Here is a 14,579-nt window from a genome sequence, read left to right as displayed (position 1 = left end):
ACCTGGGCTAACAACTGTTGCCAATCCTTGTTTTTTTTTTTTTTTCTGCTTTATCTCCCCAAACTCCCCCTGTACACAGTTGTATATCTTAGTTGCAGGTCCTTCTAGTTGTGGGATGTGAGACGCTGCCTCAACATGGCCTGACAAGCGGTGCCATGTCCGTGCCCAGGATCCGAACCCTGGGCGGCCGCAGCCGAGTGCGCGAACTTAACCACTCGGCCACGGAACCAGCCCCCATCTTTCTTTTTTTTCCGCTGAGGAAAATTCACCTTGAGCTAACATCTATTGCCAGTATTCCTCTTTTTGCTGAGGAAGATTTTCTCTGAGCTAACATCTGTTGCCGATCTTCGTTTTTGTACGTGAGCTGGCGTGGTAGTGTGGTCACTGACAGACGAGCGTTGTGGGTCTGCACCTGGAAACTGAACCCAGGCTGCCAAAGTGGAATGCACTGAACTTAACCCCTAGGCCACTGGGGCTGGCCCTACTACAATTTGTTGAAACATTAACCTGTTGTAGAGCATTTGAGCTCTTTCAAGTTTTGGGTTATTATAATTAAAGCTTTTTTGAAGATTAATGTATAGTTTTTTGTATAAACATAAGCTTTTATTTCTCTGGCATAATGCTCATGAGCACAATTGCTGGTTTATATGATAAATACAATTTTAGTTTTATAAGAAACTGTAATTCTCTTCTAGAGTAGCTGTACCATTTTGTATTCCCACCAGCAATATGTGAGTGGTCCAATTTCTCTACATCATCATATTTTATTTTAGCTATTCTGATTTGCATTCCCCAAAGGCTAATGATGTAGAATATCAATTCATATACCTGATTTTCCATCTGTATACCCTCTTCAGTGAAATGTCTATTCTTGTCCTTTCCTCGTTTACTAATTTTTTTTCTTAACAGTTGAGTTTGAGAGTTCTTTATATACTCTAGATACATACTTTGCCATATATGTGGTATGCAAATATTACTTCACATCTTGTAGCTTGTCTTTTCATCTTCTTATTCAAGATCTTCTGCGTAGCAAAAGTGTTTAATTTTGATGAGGCCCAATTTATCAGTTTTTCTTTTATGGATCATGTTTTTGGATTCCAGTCTAAAATTCTTTGCCTAGCCTAGACTCCAAGGATTTGCTCCTAAGTCCTTTTTGAACTGTTTTGTACTTTTACATTTTACATGTAAGTCCATGGTCAATTTTAAGCTAATTTAAGCTAATAAAGTGTGATGTTTAGATTGACGTTCATTTTTTTGCCCATGGTTGTCCAATTGTTCCAGCATCATTACTCCCACTTCATCCTAATTTTTTCAAATTTTTTTAACTACTCTGGGTCCTGTGCTTTTCCATATACATTTTATAATTACCTTGTCAATGTCTACAAAAAGAATGTGCTGAGGTTTCAATAGGATTGCATTAAACCTGTAGTCCATTTTGGGGAGACCTGACATCTTTACTATGCTAAGTCTTCCAGTTCAGAACATGGCATGTCTCTCCATTTATTTATGTTTTTGATTTCTTTCATTGCGTTTTGTAATTTTCCTGATACAGGCCCTGTAAATGATTTACTAAATTTACACCTAAGTATTTAATTTATTTGGAGCAATTGTAAATTGTATTGTTTTTTATTTCAGTTTCCACAGGTTTACCGTTATTGTTTAGAAATGTGAATTATTTTTGTTTGTTCATCTTGTATCTAGCAACCTGGCTGAATGCACTTATTAGTTCTAGGAGTTTATTTTGTAGATTGCTTGAGATTTTCTATATAAATAATTATGTCATCTTCAAATAGGGACAATTCTTTCCTTTCTTTCCAATGAATATTCCTTTTCTTCTTTTCCATGCCTTATTGCACCCATTAGAACTTCTAGCACAATGTTGAATAAGAGTGATGGGCCATACTCCTGACCTTAATGAAAAGCATTCAGTAATTTAACATTAAATATGATCTCAGTTGTAGGTTTTTTGTATATGCTCTTTATCAAGTTAAGAAAGTCCCCTCTATTCCCAATTTGCTAAGAGTTTTTATCATCAAAATTGGATTTTGTGAAATGCTTTTTTTGTGTCCATTGATTTGATCATTTAAATTTTCTTCTGTAGCCTTTGATATGGTGGATTCCACTGATTGATTTTCAAATGTTGAACCAGACTTATATAACTTGAATAAATCTCACTAGGTCATTGTGTATAATTCTTTTTATACCTTGTGGGATTCAATTTGCTAATATTTTGTTGAAGACTTAAATCGAAGTTCATGATAGATATTGGTCTGTAGTTTTCTGTTTGTGTCGTTCATTTTTTTTACTTTTGCATTGACTTTTTCTGGTTTTATTATTAGGGTAATACTATCCCTTAAAGTGAGTTGAGAAATGTTGCTTCCTCTTTGATTTTCTGGAAAAGAATGGGTAAAATTGTTCATTCTTTTTAAGTTTAGTAGAATTTTCTATTAAAAAACATCTGAATCTGAAGGTTTCTTGCCAGCTTTTTAATTACAAATTCAATTTTGAAATGGTTATAGTATAATTCAACTTTTCTATTTGATCTTAATTAAATTTTGGTAGTTGAATACACACACATTGTATCTAAAATATAAAAAGAGATTTTTCTGAGGCATATGTTTAGATAAAAGTAACACTATTCTGCAGCAGCCTGTTTTTATAAAGATTGTATCTGAAAGATAGGTCATGGAAATAAGGGATAAGGAGCGAAGCAGAGTAGGGGTACAGATGGGGGTAAGCAAGTGGAATGTGTTGATAAAGGGGGAGGGAGAAGAGAAAAGAGAAGAACACTTAGTGTAGCCACTTCTCTCATTTGCTTTGCAAATACTTTATAACATCTGGCTTCTGAATAATTGGACTGCATAAAACAATGCTTAGCTTCTTAATGCTCTTGTTAAAACCACATGAGATTGTGTATTCTGCAGTTCAGTGACTTTTGAATATCTAATCAAGAACACAGTCAGACATCTGTGACACAAAAGCACAGCCAGGTCAGTGTGGATATCTGTACACTTCACACACACAGTATTCATGACTTGCATAGCATGGAAGGTTAGTGCTTTCAATGTCATCCCAGAAAGGGATTAATTTTGTTGCGAAAATGATTTTCTAACTTATAACATGCTACAAAACATAATAGAAAGCTTCTCAATTTTTTTGACTAGTTTTAAAGAAGCTGGTTTTTCTCAGGACTGTGAAATGCATTCACATCATAACTGAAGGAATAATAAAATTTGTGGTTTCTGAAATAGTTGTGTAAAATACCTCCACTGCATATTATTTGATTTTATGGCAAAGCATGGAAATGCAAGAGTGTATGTTGAAATAAATTTAAGGAATTCTGTGTTAAAACATATTTTTAAAAACTACAAGAATAGGATATGGTTACAAAAGAATGATTCAAAAACTTTTTGAGTAGTGTACCTTCCCCCATCCCCAAAGGCATTTTTGGTGGCTAATATTCAGGAGAACACACTTTAAGAAATTTTGTAGTAATATTTTACTGCAACTAATTAGCATCTGTTCATTATCTATAATTTGAAATATGCTTGTACATTCAGAGATAAATCCAATGTGGATCCTGCTTCAAAATTCTTATAATTTGTAGACTATGTGTAATATAGTAAGATGAAAGCAGCAATAAGTGCCGTAAGACGAGTCTTAACAAGTGCTTTTGATGTTCCGGGAAGAGAGGGGTAACCTTCAGCTAAGGGAATTGCAGAAGACTTATGAAGGAGATAGAATTTTAGATGGATCTTGAATAAAAAAAAGAACCAGAATTTTGATAATGGTGTGAAATGAGATTATTGAAAATATATAGAAAAAATTATAGACAAATATATAGGTACTGAAAGTTAGAGCATCTGCCTAAACAGCTTATATTCATGTATTTTCTTGATAAATAATAGTGTACACCTGCTATTCATCAGTCATTGTGCTCAGCACCAGGGATTTAATAACCTACATTCAAAGAAAATGTAAAATAATAGTGAAGATAGAAAACTTACTACTATACAAAATAATAAATGATGTGACAAGAATATGTAAAGGTGCTTTGTGAGGACGGAGAGGGAGATGGGACATTTATCTTAACCTTGAAATTTTACAGCTGGCTTCCCTGAGAATGATTAGGAGTAAGTAGATAAATGTAAAAAAAGATATTCATTCAGCCTTAAAAAGAAAGTCCCTCAGACCTACATAAAAAAGGCACTGAGTTAAGATGAAAGTATGAATTTTGGGAACTAATTACAGCTCAATATAGGACAATTAATCTGACACAATCTTGGAGAATAGCGGAAGCATGAGGAATGAATCTTACTTCAACACCAGAGACAGAAGGAGGTCAAAAGAAGTGAAAGAGGGAGAGAGGGAAGAAGAGAGGGGTAGAGTAACAAAGCAAGAGAGAGGAAGAAGTGAAATTAGGGGAGAGTGGGAGAATTGTTGTGGGATACTGTGATTTTATAGTCATGCAGGTGAAGATTTGAGTAATCATAGGTTTAAGGTTTGACTGTGTCTATGGGACTGAAGATGAGGAAAGACAGGTAGGTCATTAGGTGTCAATAATTTTAGGGATTGGAAAGATTAAAAACTAGATGTTTTATTGGAAAGATTAAAAAATGTGTTAGTGCCACCAAAGATGACACCTATTGTTGCAAGTGCTACTTTTGAGAAAATTGAGAACCAGAGATTAACAGATGGCAGCAACGAGGATCTAACAAGAGAGTTATAAACCAAAGGCATAGGCTCAGAATAGTTTTAGAGAATTTTAAATAATGTGGTTCTCTTAGGTTTCCTACACTTAACTGATTTGTAAAAAAATTTCTAAGGCTTATAATCATATTCTCTGAGGTACCATTTAATAGAAAATGTAGCATGTGATTTTAAATATCAATTTATGATTTAGTTATTTATATCTGCGTAAAATTATATAAGTTAAAACAGTTTTTGCAAAGATTAATTATAGCAAGGTACACTATTATTGTCAGTATTTCTACTGAATATGCAGTGAAACTTGATGTCATTATTAATTTACTGTGTCTGTTCAAATCTGTTAATTACTCAAAAACATGTCTTGAATTCTTCTTGGATACAAATAACTATAGTATGTTACCAATTTTTGACATTTATCATTGTCATAATTTTCTTTGTTTTAATTCTCCTAAAATCCAGTTTAGTAGTTTAAAACATATAATCACGATTATGGCTGTTTTGAGTGTAAAATGGAAAAGATATTAAAACAATTGAAACCTCATTTCTAGACATTCTTTATCATGTTACTGTTTTATTTTTTTGTGCATCATTTGCCACCATCTGAAATCACCTTATTCATTTATTGATATATCTTCTTTATTTTCACTTTGTAAGACCATGGATCTTGTCGGTCTTGTTTACAGCTATATTTCCAACCCTTAGCATCAGTGTTTGTCATATATTAAGTGTTCAGTAGATAATTGTTGAATACACTTTATCTCTTAATTATCAAGAGATGATTCTCACTGACTTTATACTGAAATGAACCCATATGTGCTTACCTTCAAATGACCACAGTGATTTGATAAAGGAATAAAAAGGAGTTATATTTAAGAAATCTGTCCTTCTGTATTGAAGAAATTATCTAAATTAATTAGTTTGATGAAATCCTTCCTAGCAGCATGTATTCTCAATCCACCACTTCCCGGATCTCCTGATAGCATGTGAAATATGGTACAAAGATGTGTATATTCGTTTAGCAGATTGTTCCATAAGCCATAAATAAATCACATTGTGTTATTTGTGTTTAGATATCGAGGAATACTAGTTGACCACAAGCTGGAAAGTCGTTGTGACTCCCTTATAATCAAGAAAGGTGTTTTTCCTCTCTGGGGACAGAGGGGTCCTGTGGTGCACTTGCTTTCTAGTTCAGTACCTTGGCTTTTCTGCACTTCTGCTTCATGAGCTGAAGCATTGAGGCTGTCAAGAATACCCTTTTAGTTCCACCCTTGTTAAACCAGCATTGTTTTCTCCGCCTCATGCATGTTGTGCTTCTCGCTACTGCAGCTCTAAAATCTTCAGTTCCACCTTTCTCAATTCCTGAAGGTGATTTCAAGTTGCAAACAATAGTTCCATAGTAGTTATTACTTGCCTTTACTACACTCTATTGCTGAAATTATCTTTGATATCCCTAAGAAAGAGGAAAGTTTATCCTCTTATTGTCTATTTCGTCTTCTTTCCTCTCTCACTTTTATTGATATCATTGTTGTGTTGCTTCTTATTTATTGGATCTTCTAAGAGCCTCTCTCCAAACACTGTAGTTCAGTGTCTTACACCATCCATGTATTATAGTCTCATTACTTTTAGAAATGTGTGCCATCTGTCAAAAATAATTTTGGGGCTGGCTCAGGGGCTCTTCAGTTAAGTTTGCACGTTCTACTTCAGCAGCCTGGGGTTCGCCAGTTCAGATCCCAGGTGCGGACATGGCATGGCTTGGCAAGCCATGCTGTGGTAGCCTTCCCACATATGAAGTAGAGGAAGGTGGGCACGGATGTTAGCTCAGGGGCAGTCTTCCTCAGCGAAAAGAGGAGGATTGGCAGCAGTTAGCTCAGGGCTAATCTTCCTAAAAGAAATAAAATAAAAAATAATTTAAACTTTCCCTAATGGATATTTATGCTCATCAAGTCAGGCAATTGAAGATGACCAAAGTGTAAATCAACTTCTGACATGAAACATGCTACTCTATTGGAAATATAATTGTACCAAATCCAAGTATTTTTTCATTGAATTTCTACTTCAACCAAACCAACCAATAGGCAAATTGGATATTTTCTGAAAATGATGAAGTAAAATTTTAAAACTTGAGTCTTAAAATTATACAAGTATATATATATTTTGATTTACTAAATTCAGATATGAAAAAAACAGTTAGCTGGACCAATAAACAGTCACTGTTATGAAAAGAGACAATAGGGCACTGATAGGGCAAAGTTAAAAAAAATGTATTCCATTGTGGGGGGAGAAATGAGAAATGTATAGAATAGAACCCAACTTGTTCATGATAGAATTCAAGAAAACTGGATTACATTATAGTGTTGCCAAGCCCATTCAATACACCCATGGGAACAATGATACAACAGTGGTGAATTCCTATTTCCATGCCATGGAAGGTGGTCATCCACAAAAAGCGATGGCTAGCTCCAAAATTCCTAGGAAAGGTGGATTTTAGGGGTTAAGGGAGGGAGGGTGTTGGATAGAGGATCATTGCATCACTGTGTCTACACCTTACCACTGATTGCATGTGCAATGACAGGTATTCCAATCTCTCCCTTCTGGTCCCCTAGAATGACTGACTGCCAAGAACTGAGAGAAGAGTTGTAATCATCTCCCCCAACACACACACACACGCACACACAAATAAATCAGCTGTCAGTTTTGCCTTCTGGTAAAGAAAAGTGCGTGCTTTGAAGAATGTAATGATGCATCATATACTTGTTATTAGGAAACCTTAGTCTGAAATTCTCCTTTGCTATGTAAGAATCTTGCTTTTGAGAATATTTTGTCTTGGCTTTATAACACACACCTACAATTTAAATGGTTAGGTATTGGAGTGGTATTCCTTTATTGAATGAAATTATAAAAACTGCTTCACTGAAAATCTTCAAAAGATTATAGAGCAAGAGAGTCAGTTCATTTATTAATCGTGGCCAATATCTGGGGCATAGTTTCAAAATTTTGCTTTGTGCCTTGCTCTACGGAGATTATGAAATAGTACCTTTGTAACTAGATATTTGGAGACTAAATATATATCCAAAATACAATGTGTTTTCTGCCTATCAATTGGAGCAGACCGCCAATGCATTATAGAAGAATATATTATAATTAAATCTAATCGTGAAAATTTATAGTATTGTGAAATTACATTAAAATAATGCTTATCATATGAAATTACATTGTGAAACTTGCCATTGAATGTGAAATACTGAAAATATTAGATGAAAAATGTATATCAGTTGCTTTGAAGTCTTTCTATTTTGTAAGTGTGCTGTGTCAGTTCATTCATAGGGAACACAATGACCAATGCCATCAGGTCAGCATTCATTATATTTATTATCTTTGTGGTAAATCTGGGTGAATCAAAACTCATATGCAGTTTAGAGTTGATTTTATTAATATATGCAACCTGATTGGAACAGCACATGTGTGGAATCGCACTATTCTATGATTGACTTTTCTATGCATGCAATAACTATTTTATTTGTGTTTAAAAAGGCAGCAATGCAAAATCATGCATATTGTATACAGGTAGACATTTTTTTGGGTCCCAATTCAGTGAAAATGTTTACTGCTGAAAAGCTGTTTAAATTTTTTTGTTGTTGTCTTCCATAATTCAGGTTATCTGGAATGAATATACCACCACCAATTATCAGCAACAAAAACTGGCTCAGACTGCATTTTGTTACAGACAGCAATCACCGATATCGTGGATTTAGCGCTCCATATCAAGGTATATTTAATGAATACCTCTGCCTCTTTTGATGTGTAAAATGATTTTAGTATACACAACTGCATTTTGTGATAGAAGCAACATATCTTTATCATTTTTAAATTGTAATTTGAATAAGTATAAATGGTTGTTCTCTTGCTGAGACAATAATGTGATCATAACTAAATTACAATGTAAAAGTTAGTTGATTTTTATAGCACCATGTTCAGAGTAAAGAATATTGTGACCTCTAAAAAGTAATATGTAACAGATGTAATATTTTACTTTAATAAAGTGCTTCAGCAACTGGACATGCTACCTAAAGCTATACTCCAAAACACTGCAGAAAATCTGCAGTTGTAAATAGCGTCTTCATCATCTGAAATCCTTTTTCATATACAGTGTGTTTGCTGTTGCTAGTTTAATTAAACTTGTTAGGATCATCTACCATTTTTATTAACAGGCATAATTTTAACTAAGCAGGATATAATATTTGATGTATTAACTTAACAAAAGCTCTTTGTTTAGAAGAAGATTATTATGAAGATAAATAATGAAAATGTAGCTTCTACAATGTTCAGTAATATTATGTGAATTTAGTGTACTTTATCCTCAGACTACTTCTGTAAATAATTCATTTCATTCTCAGTAGTGCATCAACTACTATTCAGGGAATAGTGAGCATTGCTCGAGTTACATTTTTCCATTTATCTGTTCTTTTTAATGCTTTCCTTTTTAGTAGTCTTTAGTCTTAAGCACTTTGCAAATTTAATATTGTGACTTTAGGCAGCTTATAGTAACACTTAAAATGGTATTAGACCACATGTCATTTTCTGGAATACAAATTTCAAGAATTAATTTATATTTTGAAGACCGATAACCTCTCTATATGTGTTCTATTAATAGGATTTCTCACAATAATAACAGATTAATGTGATTGGTATATTGACATTTATAATAGTGTGATGGGTGTCACTGTCATAAAAATCCCTAAGATAGTAACTTAAAAGTAAAGACTTTAGACAAAATCCACTGTAGGAAAATCTATAATTTACATTTCTAATGTAGTTAATTTTAATGGAAACATGAATACAAATATGCTTTTAAAGATATGCATTTTATTAACATTTCTCATAATAGAATATATTACTTATCATAAATTGCTATATTTTAAAATTAAAAATTAAATATTCAGAGAAAAATTTATTTTCATATATTTTATTAAAAATTACTGTCCAGGGCATAGTAACTTGAATCTTACCAGTTTTGGCCAGTGTCGCTTTTAAATTTGCAAAAATATTTTGTTGAGTTTCCAATTGCAGTTTTCAAAAGTTTTGTGCACTTCAGAAATCAGAGAATGCTTTTTATTGAAAAGATATAATTATTGTGGAGCCTGTTTGTGTCTGTGTTGACCCCTTCCCTTGTGGAGTTTTCCAACCACATAATTTTATGGCTCTGATTCCTCTCTGCAATGAGTTAAGGCAGATGGCATGGCAGAAATTCAAAAGACTTTCATCTTTGACTCATGTGGTGATCTTTTCTAATAGATTCATGGAATCTTTCAGTCGGATAGCTTCAACTCTTTAACTGAATAGTAATAAATTAGCACCTATTTTATATTTAAATGGACAACCAAGAAGAAAAAATAGATCTCCAATCTCAGAAATAAAATAGTACTTCAGTTGCTTTATGCAGTATGGATTCATGAAACTGGTGTCTTTAGATAGGGTTGTATTGCATTATAAGACAATAGTGCAAAGCTGCCGGTAGTTTTGTGTGTTAATTATTATTATTTTCAGTATTCTACCCGCTGATCTTAAATTGACTTTTATAATACTTTCAAGATTCAATTTGATTTTCCAGCATTGCCTATCTGGTTTAAGCACTGAAAAATAGCATATCAGTGAATTCACTGTTGTAAATTAGAAGGCAAATGTTTTATGGGGTATGAATTATTTCTATTTTCAGCAGGAAAAGGAGCTCAAAAGAGGATAATTTTTGGTATAACCTATATCTACACAGTATAGAGGAAATAAAGAACATAAGAAAATGGAAGCTATGATTTTATAATGAAATCAAGAAAAAGTTTTATTATATAAAAATTTACCTTTGCATTGTATCGTTTTAAAACTTTCTTGATTCAGGCTTGATTTTTCTAATTGCATTATCTCCAAATAATATTTTAACTAGATAACATAAATTCACATAGAGAAGTAATTCTTGAAATTATAATCAAATAAAGAAATTTGGATTAAAAAAATGTAGTAAGCTAACATAAATAGCTGTAAAATTTATAATTCTTACATACTGAATTACATATCCTAGGTGAAATGGTAATCATGCTTTTTAGATTTTTCCATGCTACAATTTAATTTCAGTGATATCTAAATTAAAACTGATTCAAGATAGAAAATTTTGTGGAATATACTATACAAAAGACACAACCAAGTCTCCATGTAGTATAATTTCTTAATAACTCAAATACTTAAGTGCTCAGTAATTATTTTCAATTTATCTATTATTTTGAATTCATTTAATGTTTTAATGGAACTGTAGTTTTCCAAAGACTGATTATTTTCCTCATAGCATTTCTATTCAACCTGTGTTCATTATAAAATACCATGAAAATTAACTACAGACTACTAAGGGTTCCTGAATGCCATTAGCTAATTTTTATGGTTTGTCCAATAATTGATGGACTAGGTATATAAACACACCAACATGCTGTCCCCAGTAAAGCGTCCTTTCAGTTGTGTTGTAGGCCAGCTTCTTTATTAGTTTAGATATTATAATAGAGTTAAGTAGAGGTTGAGGATGACATACTAACAAATATAGTTCTGGTCTAACCTAAAAGTACTAAGAAAAGTCTTGATTTAAATAAAATGTCTTTGATATGGAAAATGCTTTCCCTTCCCCAGGTCCCGCATTAAATATGCCCACTCTCATCTAAAATAAACAAAAGCGTCTCTTTTTTCCCCCCTGAGTTTGTTTATGCTGGAAATCTCTTCTTTTAAAACTCTTTAATCTATGCTTTAAAAAATTTTTTTCTTTAATTTCAACTCTCCTCCAAAGAAAATCATTTCAGTATCATTTTGCTATATTTATCTTTGTTATTTAATATTCCTACATTCAGGTTCTATTAAACCTCTTCTGATGGGAACTTGAATTGTGCTACTTCACACATAAATAGTGTAACTTTTCTTTAACTGTGGTGTTTGGAAGTTCTCTTATTTATTTGTTGAAATCTCCATATTATTGTCACTTGATCTTTATTATAAACCTAAAATCTATTTATTTTCCATTTCCATAAATTTTTGATCACTTTTTTATAATTTCTACATTGGAGGGGGATTTTCAGATGATATTCACCTGTCCAATATATAAAATTTTACTTCTAGATGATATTTATTAAAAACTGTTATTTTTTATCCATAAGGCTCAATTATTCTAGTATGAATATTATTACATTTTTCATTTTAAGTTATTCAACATCTCACACTTTTTTAAAAATGTGCAGTCAAACATGCTGTAGCTATAGATGTCCACAAAATTGTCTTTGACATTACAGCATTTAATTAATTCCAAATACCTAAATATATGAATATTCTTATATTATAGATTAAGATTTTAAATCCTTACAGATTTCATCACATTTTGATTTTTCCCTTTTCTTCCATGATTTTGTTTATGTGATTCTTCCTATGCAGGTTAATATTTTATAGACACTTATTTTCAATTTAACAATGATACATCAATAATAATAAGGTGTATTTTTAATTTATGAAGAAATATATTTTACATATGTTCTCAGAGAGACTATCGTTATTTTGGGATCAGCTGTGCATCTTTTTGGTAAGAAAAATATATTTAATGGGCAGAAATTGTATTGAAAATATACTGCCATAAACTTCAATTACACAGAGACCCTTGACATTTTAGATACACATAATTTAAGTGAAAAATAACTTTGGAATAGTTATCCCATTTTTTACATTTGGAAATGTTTTGACATAAATGTGTACACAGTTATTGAACAAAGATAAATACGATTATTGAGGATGCAGCATTAGTGTATCAGGGAAAGAATAGGATTTGGGGTCAGAAGATGAGGGTTGAATTTTGAAGTTACTGATTGATGTGTGAGTTGTCTGAGCCTTGGTTTCCCCATCAGTAAAGAGAGTTACAAGAGCCAGACACATAATTGTTGTGCAAATCAAAAGATATTAGGATATCTTATAGTAAAAGTTAGACATGCAGTGACTAAAGATACTTCAGTGGATGGAGATACTCAACAATATGGAGTAGATGAGAAACATACTTTCTAACACTGAGGTACAGGTACTTTAAAAACTTGTGATCAAATATAAAGTTTGAATTCAGGAAACACAATTAAAAAGGAAAAATGCTAGGTTTTTTATTTTTTACTATCACAAATTAGGATACCTATGTTTCTCCAGGGAAAAAGCACTTTTCCTTAGAACCCAATTTTAAATACGATTTTTGTAAGTAAAACTAAGAAGTAGTTTCCTCTGTATAACAGAATTTTTTCCATCATAAATATAGTCCAAGTTTGAAAATAGAGCACAGCATCAAAGCAATCTGTTTAATTATATATATTTTTTCTAATTTTATTTAGACATCAGTTTTTCTTGCTGTATCTTCATATATCCATTGTTAATAAAAGACACGGAATCATATACCACCATTCTAATTGTGAAACCTCTCCTCAAATTTGATAACCATTGTGAGTCATGTTTATGATTTTGTCATTGGAGGTAGAAGTGTGACATAATAAGAGATCAAAACTTTTGTTTGGGAAAATTTCAGTGTAGTTTACTGTCATGGGAATGTTGGATAGGAACAAACTGGCTCCTTTCCAGATAGTGGACAGGGCTTTGTCAGAACAATTCAAGAAATATTCAACATATATATTTTTTCCATGTTATGGTAGGTATTATTTAATTTTTAGTGAGTACATGTCACTGGAAAATTTGTGAACTGTATTTGAATTCTTATCTCAAAATAATCCTCTTTTCAAACATAGACAAACTGATTTATTTTAAGCTTATGAAGTAAACTAGTTATTTTCATTTACTGAGTTTTGAGAGAATAGAAAGTTGAGTTTCACTGGTGTATAGTGTTCGAGAATAATTTCTAATCTTGTACTTTACTTCCTTTTGATTTTATTATTAGTATCATCTTTTTTTCTTTGTCACCTTTAATGCTAAATAATTACTTTCACCTGGAAATGCTTTTTTTAAAAAATTTATTGCGGGGTTAAAAAAAAAGAAACTTCTTTTACTTCTTGTTTTATGAATCTGTCTGGTCTGTGGGATTCATCATCTTAATTAGTACACAGTCTACACAACCAGCAGAGATAATTAGAAGAAGATATTTAGTAGTCCAAATGTTTTAAGTAACCACGGGTCTGTCTAAAACAACCATTAAAAACTGCTCGGTAGCATTTTCTTCTGTGATTTAAATGTATGTTGCATAGGCATGTCAATATAAAATGTAAGGCCTTTTACCATATTAGTTGATAATGATGTTAGAATTACATTCTTCCATAACTAACTATTTTTATTTTTTCACTTCAATCCTTAAAAGTTATTTGCCAATCTTCTTATGTATCTTCCAACCTGAAATTCTGTTCATAAATTGTGGGTGTTTGACAGTAAACTAGCTGATTGTCATTTCATTTCAAATTTCCCTGAAATACAAATTCTACTGAAAAACAGTTTAGTAAACTGAATGATGTGTTGTATATCAGAAACACAAATGCTAGTGATTCAGTTTTGCTTAACTCTAGTCAAACATAAACATTTCTAGTAAAATACTTTATCTTGCTAAACATTTTAGCATTTATGAATTAAAAATTGTCATGTTATTGTGTTTAGAATTAGAATATAGTTTTAATATATAAAATGAGATTTTAAAAATAAAGTAAAATATTAACAATAATGAATTTCCTTTATCTCGCCTAGCTGTTTTATAGTCCTTTTTATTTTGGTTATGAGATAATGATGCATATTAACACTGAGACTACCCAGAATTATTATGGGCATCATTCATGAGAAAAAGGCACTCTTGAAAACATTAAATTCAGATTCTGGTAAAGAGGATC

At 32.0% G+C, this 14,579-nt stretch overlaps 1 protein-coding gene across 5 annotated transcripts in view; it reads left to right on the top strand.

The window, feature by feature from the left end:
* CSMD3 (CUB and Sushi multiple domains 3) overlaps window positions 1-14,579 on the top strand; it is a 1,176,027-nt gene that overhangs the window by 416,445 nt on the left and 745,003 nt on the right. For all 5 annotated transcript variants that reach the window (XM_044781000.2, XM_014843283.3, XM_070481504.1 and 2 more), the window contains exon 6: window positions 8,364-8,476. In XM_044781000.2, the coding sequence (XP_044636935.2) occupies window positions 8,364-8,476 (113 nt within the window). The remainder of the gene's footprint in view (window positions 1-8,363; window positions 8,477-14,579) is intronic.

This window comes from Equus asinus, chromosome 12 (assembly GCF_041296235.1).
Source record: "Equus asinus isolate D_3611 breed Donkey chromosome 12, EquAss-T2T_v2, whole genome shotgun sequence".
NCBI lineage: Eukaryota > Metazoa > Chordata > Mammalia > Perissodactyla > Equidae > Equus > Equus asinus.
The sequence above is the reverse complement of the archived record's forward strand: the minus strand, read 5'-3'. Positions and strand labels throughout refer to the sequence as shown.